The 25,770-nt window shown below is 42.0% G+C and overlaps 2 protein-coding genes across 13 annotated transcripts in view; one reads left to right on the top strand and one right to left on the bottom strand.

The window, feature by feature from the left end:
• The window catches only part of IL5RA (interleukin 5 receptor subunit alpha), a 41,877-nt gene extending 35,193 nt beyond the window's left edge, over positions 1-6,684 (top strand). The window contains exons 11-12 of the mRNA XM_045385863.3: positions 654-738; positions 5,177-6,684. Coding sequence (XP_045241798.1) covers positions 654-738; positions 5,177-5,263 — 172 coding nt within the window. The 3' untranslated portion in view covers positions 5,264-6,684. The remainder of the gene's footprint in view (positions 1-653; positions 739-5,176) is intronic.
• An 11,157-nt stretch (positions 6,685-17,841) lies between these two features.
• The window catches only part of CNTN4 (contactin 4), a 975,847-nt gene continuing 967,918 nt past the window's right edge, over positions 17,842-25,770 (bottom strand). For all 12 annotated transcript variants that reach the window (XM_045384783.3, XM_045384784.3, XM_005547640.5 and 9 more), the window contains 2 exons: positions 22,205-22,373; positions 17,842-19,998 (listed from right to left, as the gene is read on the bottom strand). In XM_045384783.3, coding sequence (XP_045240718.1) covers positions 19,898-19,998; positions 22,205-22,373 — 270 coding nt within the window. In that variant the 3' untranslated portion in view covers positions 17,842-19,897. The remainder of the gene's footprint in view (positions 19,999-22,204; positions 22,374-25,770) is intronic.

Here is a 25,770-nt window from a genome sequence, read left to right as displayed (position 1 = left end):
GGCTGGGGATGGTGACTCACATCTGTAATCTCAGCACTTTGGGAGGCCGAGGTTGGAGGATCACTTGAGGTCAAGAGTTCGAGACCAGCCTGGGCAATGTGGTGAAACCCTGTCTCTTCAAAAAATACAAAAATTAGCTGAGCACAGTGGCATGTGCCTGTAGTCCCAGCTACTCAGGAGGCTGAGGCAGGAGAATTGCTTGAGCCCAAGAGATGGAGGTTGCAATGAGCTGTGATGGTGCCACTGCACTCCAGCCTGGGTGACAGAGCAAGACATTGTCTCAAAAAAAAAAAAACAAAATTAAGTAAACCCTGTGAGTAAACACAGTTGAGGAAGGAATGCTTCAATCAGCATTGCAGGAAACGGCACAACATCACACACTTGAAAGTTCATTTTGAGAGATTAGGCCTCGTAACACCCACCGACACAAAGCAGTTTCCCATTTGGTCTTCCCTGGATGACTCAGAAGCCACAACAAAGCCTTGTGGTACCCACAAAGTCTTCACCTATAATTTTGGAAGTCTTGGTACATAAAGATTTTGAATTTACAAAACAGCAGGTTCTAGAATTAACCAGGTCAATTTTTAGAGTAGATATTTAGAGACAAAAGGTATACTCATGCTCACCTAATTCCTTCTTTACTCTGTTTTCAGATGTCATTTATGGATCAAGTTGTTTCCACCAATTCCAGCACCAAAAAGTAATATCAAAGATCTCTTTGTAACTGCTAACTATGAGGTAATATTGAAAGTTCTTATGATATGCCATATGTGTCCAGGATTGAGTCCCCTGGGATCTGTCATTGGGTTTAGTTTTCTATATTACAAGGCAGGGCTTTTACTCAGAAGGCCACGAGCATTTCTGTTGCTTCAGTCATTCTGTTCTTTGGCTGATTCAGTTGTTTGTATTTTTTAAGAGATGGGGTCTTGCTATGTTGCCCAGGCTGGTCTCAAACACCTGGGTCTAAGCGATCCTCCCACCTCAGCCTCCCAAGTAGCTGGAACTACAGAAGCATGCCACCATGCCTGCTTGCCTGATTGTTTTATTATGCATGTTCATTATTGACATATTGGAAAGGTACTGAGTTACAAGTGTTCTTTCCAGTTAGTCTTAAATTTTAATTTCATATCAGCCATCCCTTAACTGACGTTGGACAATCTCTTCAATCCTATGAGTTTTGAATTTCTTTCTGGTATAATACGGGACACAAATGAGATTGTACAATGTTCTGCTTAGCTCTAATGTTTTAAGACTCCATGTTTCCACGTGAGTAACTAAGTTAATAGAGAATTTTCAGAGGGAACTTTAGCTCTTTAGTATAAAAAAGACTATAAAAAAGGCAAATTATTTCACCCAATATGCATTTTCTTAGGTCTGTTCACCATTCAGAGCACTTAGGTTCAGCCCAGTGGTCACTTACTTATGGCTATTCAATTGTTCCAGCATCATTTGTCGAAGTAAATAATCCTTTCCCCATTGACTTGTCTTGGCATTTCTGCTGGAAATTAGTTGCTATATATAGTTGGGTCCATTTCTGGAGTATCTGTTCGGTTTTATTGATCTATTTGTCTGTCTTTATGCCAATACAATACTGTCTTGATTACTGTAGCTTTATTGTAAACCATGAGACCATTTGTGTAAGGCCCAAAATTTTTTAATAAGTTGTTTTGGCTATTCTAGGTCCTCTGCATTTTCGTATACATCTTAGATTCAGCTGATAATTTTCTACAAAAATAGGTAGCTGGGATTTGGGGTGATATTATGTTGAGTTATAAGTTAATTTGGGGAAAAGTGACATCTTAATAATATGAAGTCTTCTTATCTATAAACATAGCATATCACTCCGTTTATTTAGGCTTTCTTTAACTTCTCTCAGCAATGGTTTGTGATTCTTCAGTGTATAATTAATGCACTTTGTCAAATTTATCCTTAAAGTGAACAGTTATTTAGATCAGGGCTCAACACACTTTTTCTGTAAAGGGCCAGGTAGTAAATATTTGAGGGACAAATGGTTTCTGTTTCAACTCTTCAACTCTGCCATTGTAGTGTGAAAGTAGCCACAGAAAATGTGCTAATGAATGAGTGTGGCTGTGCTCCAGTAAAACTTCATTTACAAAAACAGGCAACAAGCCAGATTTGGCGTGCGGCAGTAGTTTGCCAATCCTTGATTTAGATCAAACAATTTTCTTAGTAAATTTAGGTTTCTCTCAAATGAAGTAACTCATGATTGGATGAACCACCTGGTGACTGGTTGTAGGGAAAATAAAGGGTTCATGGAAAAACTCATCAAAATGATTAATTTCAATAAGTGGTGAACATTCCTTAGCATTTGCAGTTTGGGTATTGGAAGGATTTATAGACAGTTACAGTTACTAGCCGACTGAAGTAGAGAGTGGAGGCTGGCAAAAGAATCATTCTGCCCATGGTTGGATCCTTGTGTTCTCCTTTATCAGGGGAATGGCCCATCTGCTCTTGTTCACTGAGTTCTTTGGGAAGAAGAGTGGACCCCAAGGTGGAGCTTTGGTGCCGGTTCTGGATGTGTGCTGCCAGTCCCTCCTTGCTCTAGTACACTCACTCCTGAGTAAAGACATCTGGTTTTGTGTGTTTGTTTGAGATTGAGTCTCGCTTTGTCACCCAAGCTGGAGTACAGTGGAGCCATCTCGGCTCACTGCAACCTCCGCCTCCTGGGTTTAAGTGATTCTCCTGCCTCAGCCTCCCGAGTAACTGGGATTACAGGTACCCGACACCACGCCCAGCTAATTTTTGTAGTTTTAGTAGAGACAGGGTTACACCATGTTGGCCAGGCTGGTCTTGAACTCCTGACCTCAAGTGATCCAGCCTCCCAAAGTGCTGGGATTACAGGTGTGAGCCACCGTACCCAGCCCACATCTAGTTTAAGCAGCCAAGTGAAGTCATTTGTCCCAGCCTCTTAATGGAACATCTTAATGCTGGTATCTAATTTCCCTACAGAGCCCTGAAAGATTTCCTTTAATATTCCAAAGTTGGTGAAATAAACTGGTTTAAGAGCTTATTGTATAAGGTTGTGATTTGTTGTTAATTAAAATCAAGTCAAGTGTGTAAAATAACAACTTGGGGCAGACAAGCTGGTTTCAGAATAAGCAGAGGATGAATGACAGCACTCAACAGCGCCTGGCTTCTCAGGACAACTTATTCTCTTCTCACATTGCAGAGTTTCACATAAAAACAAAGCAGTTAGAGACTGAGAGAAGAAAGCGCGCGTAGAATGGGGGAAATGAAGTACAGCCTGGTGCTGTGGGCCCTATGGCCTAAATTCTTCACCTGAGAGAGGATGAGAGCGAGTGCAGAGCTGCCTACAGCTGGGCCCCATGAGGCCGTGCACAGCCTCCACCTCCAAGGACAAAAGCCATTCTCAGAGGCTGTGCTACAAGGGTGACAAGAGGGCATGCTAGTGCTATGGGTGGCCGCTGGGAAATGTTTGGCTAGTGGGAAAGGAAACCCTCTGCTTTTCATGGTCATGTGCACCTCTGAGCTTGGGGTGGGTGCCCAAAGTCCCAGGACTTAGAGGAGCTCTGCCATCCTAGAAGCAAATTTTTGCTTGTTCAGACCTCAGTTAGAAACTTAGACCTCAGTTAGAAATTTAGACATCAGTGAAGGGCCGGGCTCAGTGGCTCATGCCTGTAATCCCAGCACTTTGAGAGGCCATGACGGGCAGATCACTTGAGCTCACAAGTTTGAAACCAGCCTGGCCAACATGGCAAAACCCCATCTCTACAAAAAATACAAAAATTACTCAGGCATGGTGGTGCACACCTGTAGTCCCAGCTACTCGGGAGGCTGAGGTGGGAAGATGGCTTGAGCCCAGGAGGCAGAGGTTTCAGTGAGCTGAGATTGTGCCACTGCACTGCAGCTTGGGTGATGGAGTCAGAACTTGTCATAAACAAACAAACAAACAAACAAACAAACAAACGTACTGTGAAGGAAGAAAGTTGGCCTTTAGCAGTAAAAAAGAAAGGCTTATTCTAAAAAATCAAATCCTGAGCTTTCTGATAATTTACTTATTTAGATATTTTTTGTAGAGACAAGGTCTCACCAGGCTGGTCTCCAACTCCTGGGCTCAAGCTATGTGCCTGCTTCAGCCTCCCAGTGTTGGGATTACAGGCATGAGCTGTGGCGCCCGACCTGAGCTTTTAATTTATGAGACTGGTTTCCAGGTGTTCCTTGTTTCTACAATGGCAACCAGAGAGGGTTCCTCCCCCAATTAGGTTGCCTGTAAACTATTAAAAGTAAAATGGATAAAAGCAGGAGCCATGCCTGCTGTGTCCATCAGTAAATTCCCAAGACACGGCACTGTAGCTAGTGTGGAGCAGGTAGTAAAAAATATGTTAGATGAGTAAATGAAGTAAAGGAATAGGATCTCTTACAGGCAATTTTATTTTTGTTACCAATTTTCCAATTATTATCAGCATTATTCATTATAGCCAAAATGGGTCAGAACTGTCCAAAGTTAGGGGGATACTATAGTAAATTATGGATGGAATTATGATGCAGCTATCAAAAGTGATGCCACCAAAGCACATTTAACAATGTAATTTATAATCAGTAATGTCAGAGAGAAAGAAATCAATTTTTAAAGATGTGTATCCAGTCGGGTGTGGTGGCTCATGCCTGTAATCCCAGCATTTTGGGAGGCTGAGGCGGGGGGATCACAAGATCAAAAGTTCAAGACCAGCCTGGCCAACATGGTGAAACCCCGTTTCTACTAAAAATACGAAAATTAGCTGGGCACGGTGGCGTGTGCTTGTAGTCCCAGCTACTTGGGAGGCTGGGGCAGGAGGATTGCTTGAACCTGGGAGGTGGAGGTTGCAGTGAGCTGAGATCATGCCACTGCACTCCAGCCAGGGTGACAGAGTGAGACTCCGGCTAAAAAGAAAAGATGTGTATCCATATGACTTCAAGTAAGTCTAAAGAAAACATTATGCCTAGAAAGAAAGGCTTACGAGAAGCAGTGGGCTGTGTTTGGGAGAAAGGTGTATGGCTAGGTATTTTCTTCTTTCCACTTTATTTTTCACATCTTCTTCAGTGAACATTTACTATTTTTATTTAAAAAATAATAGACTTAAAGCCAAGTGTAAAGATTTCAAAGAACCCAAAAGTTCTCTAAAAGACATCTAAGGAAAGATGATTTGTTTTGCAGAAAGCTGGTTCCGTTGAGACAGAAATTGAAGTCATCAGTTATATAGAGAAGCCTGGAGTTGAGACCCTGGAGGATTCTGTGTTTTGACTGCCACTGTGGCATCCTCTGATGAACTCACACACACATGCCTCAGTGAAAAGAAGAACAGGGATGCTGGTTCTTGGCTAAGAGGTGTTCAGAATTTATGGAATATTCAATTTAGCTGCGAAGCAATACACACAGACACATCAGTCTTATATCCCTTAAAAGTATGGATGCTTCATCAAAATCTCCTCGCCCACAGCAGGGAAGTTGATTCATCCCAGCATTTTGCCATGTTTTTTCTCACCACTCCGAACAGGGTAGCACCTCCTCACCTGCCGATCTTTGCAATTTGCTTGACTTACCTCAAACTTTTCTTGCACAAGAGACAGCTTTTAAGGCTAACGTTCAGCTATCTTTACTTCTGGCAGTGCCCGTTTGGTTGTTTAAGCTGCCAGTGGTAGCACTCAGCTACCATCTGAGGAAGAAAGCATTTTGCACCAGCTTGGAGTGAATCATGAACTTGGATTCAAGACTATCTTTTCTATAGCAAGTGAGAGCCACAAATTCCTCACCCCCCTACATTCTAGAATAATCGTTTTATAGGTAGAGAGAGAGAAAGAGAGAGAGAGAGAGAGAGAGAGAGTGTGTGTGTGTGTGTGTGTGAGAGAGAGAGAGAGAGAGAGAGAGAGAGAGAGAGAAATTATCTCAAGCTCCAGAGGCTGATCCAGGATACATCATTTGAAACCAACTAATTTAAAGGCATAATAGAGCTAAGATATCACCCCATATTAAAAGAGAGGACAGGATTTCGTTCAAATATACATTCTTGAAGGAAGACTTAATATTCTGGAAATATGCTGAGAAAGTCATTGAGCATAATTCAATCATGAAAGGGATCACTGAATCAAGAAGGAACTTTCTGAAGAGATGTTTGCTGCCAAAGGCTTCAGAGCAACTCAAGTAATGCCAGGTCAATCCTAGTCTCTCAAGTTTGGAAAGGTTTCTACAAGGCCATCCCATCAAATATCCCAATCTATACAGAAGTTCTTCTTCCTAACATCTTCACATATGAGTCTGCATCCAGATTGGAGGCCTTTGTGATGGGTGATGAACTACAGGTGGAACCAAGTACAGGTGTGTCCTGGGCAGAGATGGGCCAGAGGAAGGAACCCAAACAGTGTTGATTCTACATGGCCCTGGGTCAGGAAGCTGAAGGCTGAGAAAGGAGGTAACAGTGCCCAGAATTCCCACATGGCACACTCTTTAAATGCTTTCTGGAGTTGTTTTAGTCAGTCTTGATCCATCAGTGGGGACACATTGATCACCATATATTTCCAGGTTTGTTTTCTTAACTAAGCTATAATTATCCACTCTAACTAGCAGAGGGTTGAACCCTGGGTAATAACCTATAATTATCCACTCTAACTAGCAGAGGGTTGAACCCTGGGTAATAACCTATAATTATCCACTCTAACTAGCAGAGGGTTGAACCCTGGGTAATAACCTATAATTATCCACTCTAACTAGCAGAGGGTTGAACCCTGGGTAATAACCTATAATTATCCACTATAACTAGCAGAGGGTTGAACCCTGGGTAATAGGCACAGAGACAGCTTAAATCTTGACAAGCCTGAACTGTCTTATAGTGATCTGTATTACTGTTCCATTTTATAATTGCAGTTACTAAGGTTCGGAGAAGTTGATAGGAAATGGCATAGTGAGGAGTTGAATACCAGGCTCAGGGGAAAGTGACCCCAGAAATGTGGGGAGGAGTGTCAGGGAAAGCTGAGGCCTGCTTAGGGGTGTGGCTGAGAAGGCAAGGCCCATGGAGGTGGTGCAATAATTGGCAAAATGTTTAAAATGTTTGGTCACTCGAATGATTCAGAATCTCAGACCTGCTTTTGTTGTTGTTGTTGTTGTTGTTGGGGGTGGGTGGAGACAATCTTGCTCTGTCACCCAGGCTAGAGTGTAGTGATGTGATCTGAGCTCACTGCAACCTCCCTCTCCTGGGCTCAAGCCATCCTCTTCCCTCAGCCTCCCAAGTAGCTGGGACTACAGGCGCATACCACCATGCCCAGCTAATTTTTGTATTTTTTTTTTTTGTAGAGATGGGGTTTTGCCATGCTGTCTAGGTTGGTCTCAAACTCCTGGGCTCAAGCAATACACCAGCCTCAGCCTTCCAAAGTATTTGGATTACAGGCATGAGCCACCATTCCTGGCCAGGAAACTGTATTTTTAATGAACACCTTAGGTCAGAATCAGAGGCACCTGGAGGGCTTATTAAGACACAGAGGAGCAGGATCCATTCTGAGTCTCTAAGTGAATAGGTCTGGGTGGGGTCTGAAAATCTGCATTTCTAACAAGTTCTCAGGTGATGCCAATGCTGCTGGTCTCTAGAACACACTCGGAGAACTGCTGCTCCGGGAGACTCTTATGAATACCACAATTTGAAAATCAGTCACTGAAGGAAGAAGTGACAGAAAAGGCCTGTCCCCAGAAAACTGTCCTTATGGGGAGGCTTGAAGCACCCTGTCTGATCTCTTTCAAACCAGAACCTAGACAGTCGGCATTGTGGACGCTGCCTCTGCTTAGGAGGCAGGAACAGAAGCAGGGAGCTCCCCCCCACAAAGGTGGCCGGCTCTTCAGTGCTTGGTGTGATGCTCGCTTCAGAGACTGCTCCCTCCAAATCAGCAGCCATAGATCACCTGCGCTCTGTGCAGCTCCTTGCCACACTTCCCTGAGCTGGTACCATTATCTGGCCCTTGGTATATGTGTTTCAGGAGCAACACGAAGTAGCCCATGTGGCCTCCTTGGTGGATTGGGAACTTCTTCCTCCCTTCTTGCCTTGTGGAACTCATAGTCATTCTTTGGGAACCCATAATCATCATCACTTCTTCCATGAAGCCTTCAAAAGCAGAGTTTGTTGATCCCACCTCTGGATTCTCATTCTGGGCCTCATCCAGAATGAGAACATCGCCATGTTGGAACTACTGCATTGCAGGATATACCATTAACAGCTGGGAGGCCTCCCCTCTAGACTGCGACTTCCAGGAGGATGGAGCTTGTGTGAAATACGTCTTTTTATCTGCAGTATCTAGGACACTATCTGACCTAAGAAAATATAAATGTTTCTTAAGCCCTCTGTCAGCCCTGATACGGCACCTTGTATATAGGTTAGACTGAACAGTATTTGGCAGAGATCCTCAAGGCCTACAATAATAACATGGGGAGGAAGCTGGGTGTCTATCGACAATGTGGTTAGAAGCAACCAGGAGACACATGTGCCTAACCATTGAGCTACTGTGACCTGGATGTTTTTGCTGCCAAAGTGTCTAAATGGTTATGTACAAATTGCTGTGTAAGAGGCGTTTCAGAAGTGGCTCATTTTGAGTGGTCTATACTGTTCTCACTAGCCTTGTCATGGCAAGTCAAAGAGTTTGAAATTCACTTAACAGTAAACACCATCAGCGACAGGTTGATGTAAGGTAAAGTCATGATATCGGCTCCCATCTCTTGCCATCTCCCACTAGGACAGGGTAGAGAGTCACTTTTCCCCTAGAGCCTCCACGGCTACAGGATCAGAACAAACACGCTTTTCCAAGACATCCGTTCCAATAGGGATTTTAGCCCAATTTCTTTCCTTGGCATTTGGAATTCACTGCGTGCAGCATGGGGGAGTGCTGGAGAGACTGGAGGGTGAAGGTCATGTTTGCCAACAGCCAGACCACCTGAGCCTCATTGAAATGCCTCAGACCTCAAGCTATTCATGCAGGCTGGGGAAGAATCCATGTGGGCAAAGAACATCCTGATTAAAAATGCAAACGTTTTCATGGTGAGACTTATATGTGTCAGGACCATCTGCTGGTGGAATTAATAAGCCTTAGGTGCTAATTTGTTAAAGAAAAAGTAGATATCTGGAAGTGAGAACAGAGAACTGAAAACAATCTTTGATGGCACGAGTAAAGGTGAAAAACCTAATTAGAATAGGACTTGGTGCTAGCCTAAGGACTGTAGCTATTCCTGCTTCTACATACTTCAAATTGAGTACCAGGGTGCAAAGTTTTTGAAAACCATTTCTTTCTTTGGAATTTTGTATTGTACTAAAAGACAATTTTGTTTATTTCCTGTTTTGTAGGTAATAGATGTGAATATAAATATTTCAAAATGAGAACTATTAAACATAAATGACAGTGAATTGTCTAAGTCTGCAATTAAAGAGGAGTGGGTACATTTCTCATTTTTCCCCTATATTCCCCTTCTCGGTCCCCACTATTGTCTTCCTCCATCTCTCAGCTAGGACTATTACAGTAGCCTCTGAACTGAACTCATGGCCTCCAGTATTTCCTCCCTTTGAAGGATCAATGTAAAAGGCACATCTGCCTACATAACTCCCCATCATCTTCAAGTTAAAGCTAAAGTCCACTATGACTCAGCTCCTTACTAGCTCTCCAGCCACACACCCAAATACTCCTACCTCAGTTTTCACCAACGTGCTGATTATTTCCCTGTAGCTCCATGCTATTGCATCACTCCATGCCTCTGCCAAAACTTTCTCTGGTGGAAAAAGCCTTTTCAACCTCTTTTCGTTTTGTTGACACTTTGATTTATCTTCTAAGTCTCGACTCTTTGCCACGTGAAAGTCTTTGCTCACCTTCCAGTTTGAATTAAGTGTCCCTCTGTTTAATTCTATCAGTGATTGGACTCTTTTCTTTTTCTTTTTTTTTTTTTTTGAGATGGAGTCTGGCTCTGTCGCCCAGGCTGGAGTACAGCCGCACCATCTCGGTTCACTGCAAGCTCCTGCCTCAGCCTCCCATGTAGCTGGGACTACAGGCGCGTGCCACCACACCCGGCTAATTTTTATATTTTTAGTAGAGACGGGTTTTCACCATGCTGGCCAGGATGGTCTCGATTTATTGACCTCGTCATCCACCCGCCTCGGCCTCCCAAAGTGCTGGGATTACAGGCGTGAGCCACTGCACCTGGCTTGGACTCTTTAACAATCCTCTGTCTCATTTCCAGTGTAAACACTCTGAGGTCAAGAGCAGTGTCTGCTTTATCTTTGTCTCCATAAGTCCCAAGTAGGAACCCACTGCTGGTTGAGTCTAACCAGACCAAGGAAAAGGAAGTGAGCTTATTAAATGTTTACCAGAATAGAAAACAATATAGATTCTAAATAAGTAAGTTCTAATGGTAGGTTCATTTATTAATGTGTGGTTATAGCAGAAGTTAAATCGTCACTGGAGCTTAAATTAATGAAGTAATAAAAACTCACAGTTTGTGTGATGCTCGTCTCAGAAACGCCGCCCTCCATCCACCTCAGCTGCTACCAAACACCTGGACTCCTCCGCGCTCCCTGCGCACCTCCCAGCCCGCACCACCCACCATTTGGCTCTCAGTAGACTTCTGCGTTGGTTGTCAGGAGCAACACAAAGCCGCCCATATGGCCCATGTGCGTGATTTTAAAGTTCTAGCGGACTCTTTTCAACGTGAAGGTGTCTTATTAGGTTTGTTTCATTTATTAAAATTAAAAGCAAAGATTTGTCCCTGCCAAGTAATAAATTGAAAGAACACATAAACCCGAAAGGAAAATTGCAAGAACGAAATCAACAATAAAGTACTGCTGTCGTAGTTTAAAGGTCGGCAAGCTGCTGCTGCCTTTTTTTTTTTTTTTTTTTTTTTTAAGGCGGGGTCTCCTGTCTCACCCAGGCTGGAAAGGCCGGAGTGCAGTGCCGTGATCACGGTTCACTCCAGCCTCGACCTCCTGGGCTCAAGTGATCCTCCCACGTCAGCCTCTCGAGTAGCTGGTACCACATGGGTGTGCCACCATGCCCAGCTAATTTATAAAATTTTTTTGTAGACACAGGGTCTCCCATGTTGCTCAGGCTGGTCTTGAACTACTGGGCTAAATCGATCATCCAGCCTTGGCCTCCCAAAATGTTGGGATTACAGGCATGAGCCACTCTCCTTGGTCAGCAAACATCTTCTTAAAGGACTAGATAGTAAATATTTTCAGCTTTGAAGACCATATGGTCTTTGAGGCAGATACTCAGTTCTGCCATGATAGCACAGAAGTGGCCATCAGCAGTATATCAATCAGTGTGGCTATGTTGCAATAAATCTTTATTTACAAAAAAAGCAAGCAATAAGCTAGATTTTCCCAGAAGGCCAATATTTACACATGGCTTCATGTATTCAAAATATGTGTAAATGTGTTTTCATTTTTTTTTTTTTTTAAGAAAAGCAACCAATTTGAGAAAATAACAATCACGTTTGATCAAATAAAAATCATCACGGGGGATCAATGGTAAAAAAAAAATGTGTTTGACTGAACTTAACCTCATTATAAGTAGGTTTTGCAAGAAACACCGGTCCAGCATTCTGTTCATACTTTTATCTGTCACACTATTCACAACATCCTTTAATAAGTGTATTTCTGTCTCCTTCAGTGAACCAGGAGGGAAGCCTTAACCCTATTTATCTCAGTTTCTCCAGTGCCCAGCAAGTGCTTGACACACAGTACGCACTCAGTATCTTATTTGTTAACCACTAAATTCAAGAGGAACAACCGGGCCAATTCTAACCGCCAGTTATTTGGTCTTGGATATTTGGTCCTAACATTGTAGTTGATAAATGATGCATCCACTACATAGTTTTCCTACTAGCTGTGCTGTGGCTTATGTTCTTGGCAACAGGCCCATTTTTTTTAACCCTTCAGAATATTTCTGGAATCCCTTCCACCTGCTTTAACACCTTCTTGCCACGTAACGTGGGCCTTTGCTGGGGAAAGATTCCCTTGTCTTAAAACTCTTTTCTGGGCTGGGTGCGGTGCCTCACGCCTGTAATCCCAGCACTTTGGGAGGCTGAGGCGGGTGGATCACCTGAAAGCAGGAGTTCGAGATCAGTCTGACCAACATGGAGAAACCCGTCTCTATTAAAAATACAAAATTAGCCAGGCATGGCAGCACATGCTTGTAATGCCAGCTACTCAGGACGCTGAGGCAGGAGAATCACTTGAACCCAGGAGGCGGAAGTTGCAGTGAGCCGAGATCGCGCCATTGCACTCCAGCCTGCGCAACAAGAGCAAAACTCTGTCTTTTTAAAAAAACAAAAACAAAAACAAAAACAAAAAAACCTCTTTTCTGCCAGCTCTAACAGGAACTTTACCCACCAGCCCTGTCTCTCTGGACACATACACATCCCATCCTCACACCATCCAAGGAAAAGTGGGAAGGAGAGTTCAGCAAACGAAACAGAACTCAAAACAACAAACTTCAGGTCTCGTCCTCAGAGCCACTGACCTTCAGAGATCTGACAACACATCAGCAAGACCCTGAAATTTTGAATTACAAATTAATTACCTCAATGAGGGTAATGAAGACCTCCTGGTGTAAGGTTGCTAGATTTAGCAAATAGAAATAAGAGGCTCAGTTAAATTTGAATTTCAAATAAATACCACATGGGATGGGACATACTTATATAGAGAAGCATAACTTTTTTTTTGAATCTGAAATCCAAGTTTAATGGGTGCTCTCCTATTTTATTGGGTAATCCTGATCTTGCAGGGTAGCCGGAGTTTAAAGAAACAGCTCTAAGACACCTGAAGTCAAGGACAACGAACATGTAAAAAACAATATTTGCAGTCAAGGAAAGAGAAGCAGAGAAATCATCCCACTTGAGCCTGAAGCTCATGACTGCCTTTCCTTCTTGTTGCTTATGGGAACTGGTATCTATCTGTCTATTTATCTACCAATCTACCTTATTGTTTATATGTCATCTATTTACAGATAGAGACATCTAATGTTTTGGAGTAGGCCCTAAACCCAAGCCACCAGCATTCCAATTCCTGGCCTCTCTGATCAACTGTGTGATCAGGGACAATGTGAACCTCTCAACCTCAATTCTCTGTGTATAAAATAGGAATAATAAATGGTAACTAAATCAGTAGGTTGATTTGCACTGAGACTGGCACATATTATAAGCATAATCACTGTTTACTATTATTATTATCATTGCATTTCTCTGTATTGTGACAAAATACTGTTACTGATGCCTTGGCTACCTCACACACATCTGAATGCCACATCATTCTTCTGTGCCCAGAATAGTGCCTGGTACAGAGAGGGCTGCCAATAGTCCCTTGCTGAATAACTAAAACCCTCTCAGGGACCTATCCTATCCCATTCCTCCAGATGGCTGTGCCCTGGGCCTGGCCAGCACTCAGAACTTCTCCACCTCCAGCATCTGAACCTCAGACATCTCACCCTTCTACCTCACTATTTCCTCTGGCCTATTTGTCCTATAACGTTCTCTAGTTGAACTTCAAAGTCTAGTTCCTTACCCCACCCTGTCCTTTCTCTAAGTACTTATTTCTAGGTGTATGAAATGCATTAACTTACAAGTTCTAAATTCTAGTCTTTTTTTTTTTTTTTGAGACAGAGTCTTGCTCTGTTGCCTAGGCTAGAGTGCAGTGGGGCAATCTCGGCTCACTACAACCTCTACCTCCTGAGTTCAAGTAATCTTCCTTCCTCAGCCTCCGGAGTAACTGGGGCTATAAGCATGCACCACCATACCCCGCTAATTTTTGTATTTTTAGTAGAAACTGGGTTTCACCATGTTGGCCAGGCTGGTCTTGAACTCTTGACCTTGTGATCCCCCCACCTCGGCCTCCCAAAGTGCTGGGATTATAGGTGTGAGCCACCATGCCCAGCCCTGACTTTCTAATTGTCTATGTTACTTTGGGCTTCTATAAAACCTCTTTGCTCCCATTTTGTAAATAAAAAAGGAATAAAAACCTGTGTCTTCCTCCTTATTAGTGTGAAAAGCCCTTTGAAAACTAAAAAAACAAATTAAAGATATGACTATTTGTTAAAGTCCTATGACATATATATTTCCTGATATAGTCTGTGTTATTCATAACAATAAATAAGGATATGTGGCAAAAATCCAGTTTACAGAGAATGGCGATATCACATGTAATTGCATCTATATTTAAGTAGCTCAGCCTTCCAATTTCGAGACTTTCAGATCGATCATATGGTTGACCTTTTTTAAAAAAAGCTTTCTCTCTATGTGATCTATATCATTAGAGCTCTGCTAATCTACCACAGTCCATAACTGCTGGTGATAAAGGATAGAGGCCAATTTCATTTAAACTGCGATCTCTGTTGAGTATTGTAGTTTACAGTTGAGTTGCAGAGCTGGAACATTTAATCTGCATGGCCCATTTAGCACAAGGGGAAAAGGGGCCTCTGCAGAATGGGCAGCCTGATTTGCATTTAGTAATCACACTCTGGCAGGGGGCCTGAGGAAGTAACAGGAAATGGGGCCAGATATTCTTCTCCCTCTAGGTCTGAGATGGGGGCAACACAGGCCTGGTGCCCGGGAGCACAATGGGGAATCATACCAGATGCCAACGCTGAGGTGCTCTGTGTCTACTATAAGCGGGAAGACACCAACAAAAATGATTTAAATACAAGGTTCAAAGGGATGACTGACATGAATGGGTACTGACCCCATCCCCTGGAGGTCGGAGAAATGCGAGGTCAGTTCCAGATGGGGAAGCTGAGGGAAGCTTTATGCAAAACCTGGCATCTGAATGGGAACCCTACTGCCTAAGTTTGAATTAGTTGATTGTATGATTAAAATTATCGAATATTAAAATTTATATTAAGAAATGATCATGTTTAAATAAAAGGTGATAATGAATATGCCAGCTGAGTTCTACTCATTTTGGTGACGAGAAGCATCCACATCCTACATCTGGGGTTCTGGTAAAGTCCCTTGAGAAGAGGAACAATAACGGATGATAAAATCATCACTGTTTGGAGAGCCAGGCATTTAGAGTTTTACAAACTTTATCCTCCCTAATAAGTAGCAAATCGTTACAATGCAGCCCAGGCAGTCAAACTCCAGGATCCACATTCTTAAGTCTCTGTATTAGGTTGCCTTTGTAAGGCCTCAGCGTCTGGCATTTTGTAATGGAAAAATCTGGGGTATGTCCACAGATTGATAATAAGTCCTTGATTTTAAAGGCTTGCCTTTCAAATCACTATGGTTGGCCACATAACGTTTTTAGCCAGAACATTTTGCTAATTATAACAACAGGAAAATAACAGTCACTTCTTGATTATAAGTGTTAATGGAGGAGAACAGTAGCATCGATAATCCAATGTAGTGAACAAAAATCACCTGTTGGTTGATTACATTAGATTACTTTAAAAACTGCATGACATTTTTGTTGCTAATTATGTGCTATTTGTATACTTTTTATAACAACATTCTTTGGCATATTCGTAGTGAGGCAAGGTGGTGGAAGAGACTGGGAAAAGGTTAATCAGGATTTAACATTGCCTCTTGGATATAAACAACCACAATCTTGATGTTGGGAATAACACAATCATTTTATCTTAATATCAAAGCCTATGTACCTCCCACCTCACAGGCTGGAAGAATTAAGAGTTTACCTGAGAAATGAAGCTTATCATCCATGTCTTCTGTGCCCATGGAAAGGTGCTGCTTTGTATGTAGCATGTGTGGGCTCCACAGAAAGTAGGTACACTGAGAGAATCCAAATATCTGGCAGAATAGAATTTCTTTTCATACAGTTAAATCACAAGTGGATTCCACACACAAAAAAGAGGGTAAGAGTAGGCACTTGGAAAGGTTAAACAAGCAAAGCAAATTTTCCTAGTGCTCCTCCTTCAGAAAAAAATCTCAAGCAGTAATATATTCATTCCACTCGAGTGTATTACTCGGGCTAAGGGCCAAAGAAAGTCCCCTTGGCTGGCTAAGCATGGAAAATCTGTTACTTATACCAACCCAGCATTTCTTCTGTTACCTTTGGAAAACAGCAACTTAATTTTCCTTTAACTATCCCTCCCCTATGAGTACAGGCTTAGTCTGATCAAGGTACTCTGGCTGTGCAACTCAAATGGAACTGATCACTTTCCCAGGAATCTGAATATTTAGCATAATGGCATCAAAATTGGAAACAAAGCTGATTCATCCCCACAATAGCACCCCAAAAAGACTTTCCAAAGTCCCCACTGTCTGCACCTGCAGAGTGGCCTGGTTCTTATTCTCCTCAAGACTTGGTCCTTCAGTGTTTCCTTGGCTCATGTGATCTAACCTGTGTCATTCTAATTCCTTACTTTTTGTTTGCTCAAGTTACCCAGAGTTGTTTCTTTGCTTACAACCAGTGGACCCTACCTGAGGCAACCATGAAAGCCAAAAAATGAGACAAGCTTGGATGGAGGTGCTTATGGGGCACTTTCTAAAACATCTCCAGCTCAGTTAGATTCAACTAATCCAGGACCTCATTTACCCGATGATGAAGCCGATTGGTCAAATACTTCTTCCAGGCACAATGTTAGAAGCCAGGCCTTTTAATGCTTTTCAGCGTATCATGAAAGTAATGACACAGTCTTCCCTGGTTGGTTTGCTATGGCACACAGGCAGGCAACTGATGCAAAATGCTACTTCAAAGACCCCTTCATTCAATTAATCAGTGAGTATTTATTGCAAGGCACTGTGCTAGGCACTATGGAGAGTACATGGAAGATAAGACCAAAGTCCCTGCCCTCAAGGAGCTTACAATCTAGTTGGGAAGACAAGGCATACATACAAGAAAAGTAAGTAACAATACAGGAGTTAAATTAAAATGCAAGATAACAGTACAAGAGATTTCCAAAAGTAGTATCTGATTAATTACTAAATGAGCGGCATTGATAGGGGTTGCAGCTAATTCCGAGGAAGAATGTCATAAAGGACTGAAACATGGGAAGGCTTTGCAGACAAACTGGGGCTGGAGCTACTGTAGGACAGCTGGGACGTGGATGGGAGAGAAGGGTGGAGAGGGAATTTCAGGAAGGGGCAGCCATAAGACCAAAGGCACAGAGGTGAGACCAAAAGCAAGCAGTGTTCAAGGGTCAGGGAGGGCTTAGTGTGGCTGGATGCACAGTTAAATTGTTTTGGATTAAAAAGGGCCTTAAGGACCAGGTGTGGTGGCTCATGCCTATAATCCCAACACTTTGGGAGGCCAAGGCGGGCAGATCACTTGAGGTCAGGAGTTTGAGACCAGCCTGACTAATATGGTGACACCTCGTCTCTACTAAAAATACACAAATTAGCCCAGTGGAGTGGTGGGCACCTGTAATCCCAGCTACTCGGGAGGCCGAGGCAGGAGAATCACTTGAACCCAGGACAGGAGGCGGAAGTTGCAGTGAGCTGAGATCGCAACATTGCACTCCAGCCTGAGTGACAGAGCAGGACTCCGTCTCAAAAAAAAAAAAAAAAAAAAAGCCTTAAATGCTCAAGTTTAGAACTTATCCTTTTGGAAATGGGGGGTGAGGGAAACAACGCATATACTTACAGTAAATATACAAAAGACTTAGCTAATCAAGAGAAAATATTCAAGTCTCATCTTCAAGACATTTACTTGTGGATTAGGACCCTCTCTACTTCTAAAGAGGATTTGAAATCATGTCTTCAGGGTTGTCAATTCCAAAGGAATAGCTCTGGGTCATTTAGATTTGGGTAGAGACTTTTGAGTCCCTCTATGATCCCAAATTATAATTAGCACAAAGGTAAGCTAACAAATTCCCTGACAGGCAGGCAGGAAAAATGCTCCCAAAAGACAAGTATCTTTACAAATGACAGAATATTTATTAACAATACCTTTAAAAAAGATTACATATGCTAGATCACTGGTAAATATCATTTACACTGGGGTTGGGAACTCCCTGGGTGTCATTTTTTTTTCATTCATTTTATTATTTTGTTGATTTTTTTGCATGTGATTTTAAATTTTATTTTATTTTAACATAGAAGTAACCATATCAAACTAAGAAAGGAACACAGCTTGAAATACTGACAATATATTTTTTTTCCGGTTACCACCCTAGTTTTTACACAAATGGAATCCTGATTATGACTTTATTGGATAAATATAAGTAGAAGGTTGAAAAGTTATATTATTTGTAAGCAAAAATGACAAATTACAGCAGATTTGAGTTCTCTGAGAAAGAAGAAAAGGTGGCAGCATGTTTACATGAGAAAATGTTTATAGAAAATTTCATTGCCTTTTATGTCACTGTTCCACTAGCGTTTGCTTACAAAACCTTTCCCATTGTAACAAATAGTTCTTTTCATAAGAATACAGTTTTGTTGATATTGTCATTTTCCAATGTGTGATTTTAAGAGTTAGAAGGTAAAGTATATAAAGCAACTAGGCTACCTATTGCAAAACAGAATCATCAAGAAACCATACCATTGTACTAAAGATCTTTTATAGAGTCATATTAAAAATTCTTGGCCGGGCGCGGTGGCTCAAGCCTGTAATCCCAGCACTTTGGGAGGCCGAGACGGGCGGATCACTAGGTCGGGAGATCGAGACCATCCTGGCGAACACGGTGAAACCCCGTCTCTACTAAAAAATACAAAAAAAAAAAAAAACTAGCCGGGCGAGGCGGCGGGCGCCTGTAGTCCCAGCTACTCGGGAGGCTGAGGCAGGAGAATGGCGTAAACCCGGGGGGCGGAGCTTGCAGTGAGCTGAGATCCGGCCACTGCACTCCAGCCCGGGCGACAGAGCCAGACTCCGTCTCAAAAAAAAAAAAAAAAAAAAAAAAAAAAAAATTCTTGCAGCAACTATTTGTTGAAATAGGAGAAATCTTCCAAACTCCATATGTAATTTTGATTCAAAAGAAGGGCTCTATTATTACAGAGATACACATATTATATATAAGAAATTTTGTAAAGAAATTACGAATCCATTGACAGAGAATTACTTTTTTTTAAAATTTACATTCAAAATAGATACAGTTAAAGATAATAAAATTATCTTTTATCCTTTGAAAGACTTGGTTGACTATAGTAACTTTTGGTCTATGTTACTACAGGATATATGTTACTTCAAATTTAATGTCTAAGATAGTGCTACTACAAAGACAATGCTAACTTAGTTGAGTGAAAAGAAAATCTTACTGTACAATGCTAAATTCAGGGATGGGAATATTGCACAAGGTGCCTCTTGGGCAGTAAATTTAGCTTTTGAGATTGCAGCCATTCCTGAAACCATCTCAAGTTGTATTGAACAACAAAATTCACAACGGCATGGGGAACATATTGTACATGTCAAAAGGACTTGATTCAATGCATTAACCACTAGAAGAGTAATTTGCATACAGCAGCCTTGAGTTATAGACCAAGTCTTCAGCTGTTCTGCCACGAGATCCTTGTAAAACTGTACAAGTAATTTGCAATTTATTTGCCAAGATGAGTTTCAAACTCTGTCTTTAAAGGAAATATTTTCAAATTATAATTGCATGATTGTGTTGTCCATAGCATTTTACAGCTGAGGAAAAACAGTAATATCTACATTATGTGTTAACTTTAAAAAATTCTATAAAACACTAAATATGTAATAAAAAATATGCATATAAGGACATATGTAAACTGCTTTGGTAACATCATATTACAGATGTCTTCAGTGCATTGCAGAGTTTCCAAAGAAACTTCAGACAAAGCTAGATTTGCTTTGAGGAAGTACTGTATAATGCCATTCCTAAAGAAGCAAAAAACATTTTTATTCCAGTAATAAGATGTACTTGAACAACAATATTACTTAGTACTGGGTGTCTTCAAAACAACTAGCTAAATGTTGCTTATATTATAAACAGCAAGTCCTTGAGATAACTTTTGTCATAAACTGGACCTAGCTGTGAGGGAAATCATTATTGTACTGATGGCTGACAGCGTACATGCATTCGAAGTGGAAGCCCCGGATCCTCTTGCGTAGGCATCTGAAAAGAGAGAACAAATTCACTCAAAACAGCCCCATCCTGGCTTCAAAGGGAAGAGCGGCCACGGGGCTTTCTGAAACAGCAGAACTGCGTGGATTCTACTAGAAATGATGATTAAGATCTTAATGGCTTTTAAATATCAGTTCTATGACTATCTAGCTACGAACCTGCGAGTAGGGTAGAGGACAGCCCTGTACCTCTGTCAAAGCATTTGTAAAATAAGGATGTTCCCATCTAATGTGAGAAGAAACTTCAATATTACTAGTAACAGTACTGATAGATACCATGCCACGTCAATGATGCAACAAAATGAAAATTGCTACTCCCTTTTGAACTCTATGAAAATTGCTACTCCCTTTTGAACTCTATGAAAATTGCTACTCCCTTTTGAACTCTGCGAAAATTGCTACTCCCTTTTGAACTCTTTGTGCTGGGCACAGATGAATATGACACTTAAATCTTGCAAAAACTGGATGAAGGCTAGGTATTATTACCTCACTTAACAGATGTGGTAATTTGTGCCCAGATCACCCAGCTAGTAAATGGCTGAACTGGGGTTCAAACCCATGTCTGTTTAAATCTACCCTTTTTCTCCAAACAAAATAGCCTCAATCCTTTTTACATTTTCTTATGGGTCTTACATTTTTCATAGTAAGAAGCTATCAACTGTCATTCGGGGGCTCTTCAATCTTGTAAGATCTCTTTGACCAACCTAATGAAAAATTCCTTGAAACAGATCATGTTTGGCTCACAGTCACTTCCTTGTTACCTAATAATTACACCAATATAATTGCTTAATATATGTTTTTGTAATGAATAAAACCAGGAATCATCAGTCTACCTAAAAATACCAATCCCTGCAATGATAAGAAAGCATGAAGTACAAAGTCAGATTTTTAATGAAGTGAGATAAATAAATCCCAGTCTTGTATTTTCATGGCCTGGAGATTACTTCCACATCTCACCAAAAATCTGGCTCCCTTTCAACAGAAGTTAGAGGCTTTGTTTGATGAAGTGTAGAATCCATTTGTCCCTGCTTTTAAGACAAAAATGCCTTTTGTGTTTGTATGAAAAAAAAAAAATGCAGTAAATATAAACTCCATCCAGAAACACTGGCCTATCACCCCTTAGCAGAGGGATGTTACATGACTAAAAGTCAGGATGGTGGTGAGGATTTTGTCCATAATTTAAAATATCATCTCTTTACCGATGTCTTGAAAATTTATATCTCCAGCCTTCAATGCTCCCCTAATCTCCAGAATGCTAAATCTGAAAGCCTGTGAAAATCTACACTTAGACATCTAACCGCAGTCTTTCTTTTCTTATTGCTGTAAAATACACATAACAAAATTAGCATTTTAACTCATTTAAAATGTACAATTCAGTGGTACTAAGTATACTCCAATGTTGTGCAACCAGCACCACTCTCAAGCTCCTCAACCTTTTTGTCACCCCAAACGAAGACCCAGTACCTAAGCCCCCACTCCCCACTGACCAGCCACTGCCAGTCACTAGCCTCACTCTGTCTCCATGGATTTGGCTGTTTTTTTTTTCTTTAAATAAATGAGATCACACACAACAACAAAAAATAATACGCTGCTAAGATATTTACAAACATGGTATTTGTAAAAATAGAATTGAATGTATTTGCTCAAAAAGAATATGCTAGTCTCACATGCTATTCAACAATATTTGAAAATGAAGATAATCTTGACTATAGAGAGACATACACATTGATGCACATGTTACATATACCCATTCAAAATAAATAGTAAATTCAAAATATTTCCAAGACATTGAACTGCATATACTGTTTCACTGGAGAAAAACTGCTACAGCATACTTAACAATGCTTTTCCTTCTTCCTTCTGACTGAATCATGCTTTTAACTTTCTAAGCTGTAATTCTGGGGTTACATAGATGCATAGAAAAATAAACGGGCTGACACTGAAAAACCTTAGTGACTGATTCCTGTCTGCTTTAATCTGATTTTTGATTAGCAACTGAGTAGATCAGTCAACACGGGCAAACTGATTTTTGCATGAAACTGCCTATGGCCAGCAAACATCCGGAGAAGGGGGGTAATGTCCTCCATTTTATTTTAAGTCTTCTTTTGCAGGCTGAATGTCTTTCAAGCCCTGACTCAGCTGGAAGGCTGATAAGATAAGACAGGCAGGAGAAAAGGGAGAAAAAAAGGCATTCTCACTTGATATCTTTGGAATTCGAATTTGTTCACTGCTGCTGCCATCTCCTCCATCGCTGAATGGCTTAATTTCTATTATATAATCTTCATCGAAAGGCAAAGAAAGCTCCACCGATGTTTTATTTGTTTCAATGACAGATGTGCTGCTTTGTCTGTTCCATCTGTACAAGACCTGCCAATACAGAAAGAACAGGTGTCACCTGCCGTCTTCACAAAGGCTCCAAAGATGGAGCATTCATTTGTTTTCACCTCTGGGCACCAGCAAAATGCAGGGAATGTAGAGGTTGTCTGGCTGCCCACTTGCATTTGGAAGGCTCATTTGCGGCGAGGGCCATGACTGCAGCTACCATTTTATTCCGAGGAAAGAGCTGAAAGGATATTATAACAGGGGTGTCAGCAACATGATTCTACCTACTGCCTAGCCTCTCGGAGGCTCAGTTGACACACCTGGGAAAATGGAAAAAATGAGTAGCTCCTTAAGGATGTACAGTGCTGTTACACATCAGGGGCTTTGGCATCAGAATAAACTTGGCCACTGGGGGATCACAGGCCACTTCACCTTTTTGAGCCTTACTTCAGTCATTTGTAAAGTGGGGACAATAATACCCACTCTTCTGGAGTGTGTTTTCAAGATTGCACAAGGAGGCTGGGTGCAGTGGCCCACGCCTATAATCTCAGCACTTTGGGAGGCCAAGTTGGGTGGCTCACTTGAGGCCAGGAGTTCGAGACCAGCCTGGCCAACATGGCGAAACCCTGTCTCCACAAAAAATACCAAAATTAGCCAGACGTGGTGGCACACACCTATAATCTCAGCTACTCTGGAGGCTAAGGCAGGAGAATTGCTTGCACCGGGAGGTGGAGGTTGCAGTGAGCCGAGATCACGCCATTGCACTCCAGCCTGGGCGACAGAGCAAGACTCAAAAAAAAAAAAAAAAAAAAAAGATTGCACAAGGTTTGAATCTGGTGAGGGCCTAGCTTAGAGGAAGCATGTAAAAAATAGTATCTCTGAAGGCTTAAAGATAATCAGAGAACATACATGGCAAAGGTGAGAGCACAAGCCAGGCACAGTAACTTATGATCATGAGTCTTACAGACAGGACGTTTCAGCACAGGGAGAAGATATCTGAAAGGCAACAGTAGTAACCTCCCATTCCTTCCCTCTGGAACCCCATTTTGTGGGGCTAGGTAACAAAGAGGCAGCCATTGTCACCTTGGACGTATCTGGAGCTTGTAACAGTCCTGTTTTCATCTTGGGTTCTGAGTCTGGAGTGGGATTCATTTGATGAGGTGGCCAACTAGCTTCCTAAAAACACATTCACCTACCTGGGATTGCCTGCTGTGACTGGCATGGACTCCAATCAGGAACAAAATATACAGGTCTGGGAAAGTGTGCCTTTACCTATAGAACCACTAAAGCTCATCCTCTGCAGTTTCCCCTGACAATTAAAAAGACAGGGTTGGATGAGGTCAGTGGCTTTTGGTCCTGGCTGCATGTTAGAACCATTGGGGTGCTTGTAAAATACTTATGCTATAGCTCAGTGGTTTTCAACAGGGTGGGAGGGGCAGGGGAGCAATTTTGCCTCACAGGGAGGTATCTGGCCACGTCTGTAGACATGTTTGTCTAAACAGGCCCTGTTGTTGTAGTGGACAGAGAGACCAGGGATGCTGCTGAACAGTCTACAATGCCCAGGGCAGCCTCACAACAAAGAACTCTCTAGCTCAAACTGTTGACTGTGAGGAGGTCAGAAACCCCTCCAGTTCCACCCTAGTCTGCCTAAGACTGCACAGAGGTGCGATCCAGGCTGTAGGTTTTTTTTTTTAAGATCAGCAGGTGATGTTACTGTGGGATAGGCATCATGGATTAGATGAATTCGACGAGTAGTTCTCAAATTCAAGCGTGACCAGAATCACCTGGAGAACGTGTTCGAACACAGATTGCTGGGCCCCATTCCCGGATTTTGTGATTACTTCTGGGATGGGACCTGAAAATCTGCATTTCTGACAAGTTCTCAGCTAATGCCAGTGCTGCTGGTCCAAGGATCATGTGTTGAGAAGCACGAGATTAGCTCATCCTTCCCTAAGATCCCTTGTAAATTCTGATCTGCTGAGGCTAGAGATATAAGGTCACTCTCGTGTCTCAAGACAAAACCAGACACAAGTGAAATTTGTAAAATTCCCTTAGAATGGTTTAGAACCCATCTGTTCCCTGGCATTTCATCACCTTAATTGATGTCTCTCTAATACAAGGTGGAAAACACAATTTCCTTAAGGTAGAAAGATTCATAAGCGTCCCCTTCTTCTCCGCAGCATCAGTTGTATCAGACCCAGCATCCCCTTGCTAATGATTAGGCACAAATAAATCCTCAGGCACATTCAGGAGTGTCAAAGCTTCTCATCACAGCCCTCCAGGAGAATGGGCTGGCTGATGGGATGCAAGGTCACATCTGGCTTTGAGGAATAAATTGCTGCTTTGATTTACCTCTGGTCCTTGCAAGAGCTCAGAGGATTCAACTTGTTTCAAATATAAATCCAAAAGAAACACTTCCAGGAAAAAGCAGCCCTTTTATCAGCACTGCTTATCAGTCTTGCAATATCAGGGACTGCAGCAGAACCCAAATAAAGTCCTGCAAAACCTTTATTTACACCAAACACTTTGTTGAGCTGATTGACTTGAAGGCTGCGCTTGCATTTGATATAATCTAGAGTGGAAGACAAGGGGAAAGAATGGATTTGTGGGAACAATGATAATAGCAGCAAATATTATAGACTACTTCCATTATCGAATGTCTGAACACTGTATGTTCTAAATCAGGGGTGTCCAATCTTTTGGCTTCCCTGGGCCACACTGGAAGAAGAAAAATTGTCTTGGGCCACACATACAATACACTAACACTATTGATAGCTGATGAGCTTTACAAAAATTGCAAAAAAATCTTATGTTTTAAGAAAGTTTATGCATTTGTGTGAGGCCACATTCAAAGCCATTCTGGGTCACATGCAGCCTGTGGGCAGTGGGCTGGACAAGCTTGTTCTAAACGCTTACATGGATAACCTCTTAAGGAAGGCAATGTTATTATTCTGATTTCAGAGATGAGAACCTGAGACCTGGAGAGGTTAAGCAGTTGCCCCAGGTCCCATGACTGATGGATCCTGCATTCAGACCTAGGCAGTCTGTGCTCCAGAGTCTGGATTTTTTTTTTTTTTTTTTTTTTTGAGACAGAGTTTTACTCTTGTTGCCCAGGCTGGAGTGCAAAGGTATGACCTCAGCTCACTACAACCTCCGCCTCTCGGGTTCAAGTGATTCTCCTGCCTCAGCCTCCCAAGCAGCCACCGTTACAGGCCTGTGCCACCATTCCCTGCTAATTTTGTATTTTTAGTAGAGATGGGGTTTCACCATGTTGGCCAGGCTGGTCTTGAACTCCTGACCTCAGGTGAGCTGCCCGCCTTAGTCTCCCAAAGTGCTGGGATTACAGGCGTGAGCCACCGTGCCCGGCTTCAGAGCCTGGATTTTTAACTAAGACTAGCTTGGCGAGCACCTGTAGGGCTCTGGACAAATTGCTTTCCCTCTC

Source organism: Macaca fascicularis, chromosome 2 (genome assembly GCF_037993035.2).
Source record: "Macaca fascicularis isolate 582-1 chromosome 2, T2T-MFA8v1.1".
Taxonomy (NCBI): Eukaryota; Metazoa; Chordata; class Mammalia; order Primates; family Cercopithecidae; genus Macaca; species Macaca fascicularis.
Note: the sequence above shows the minus strand (reverse complement) of the source record. Positions and strands in the feature narration are given on the sequence as shown.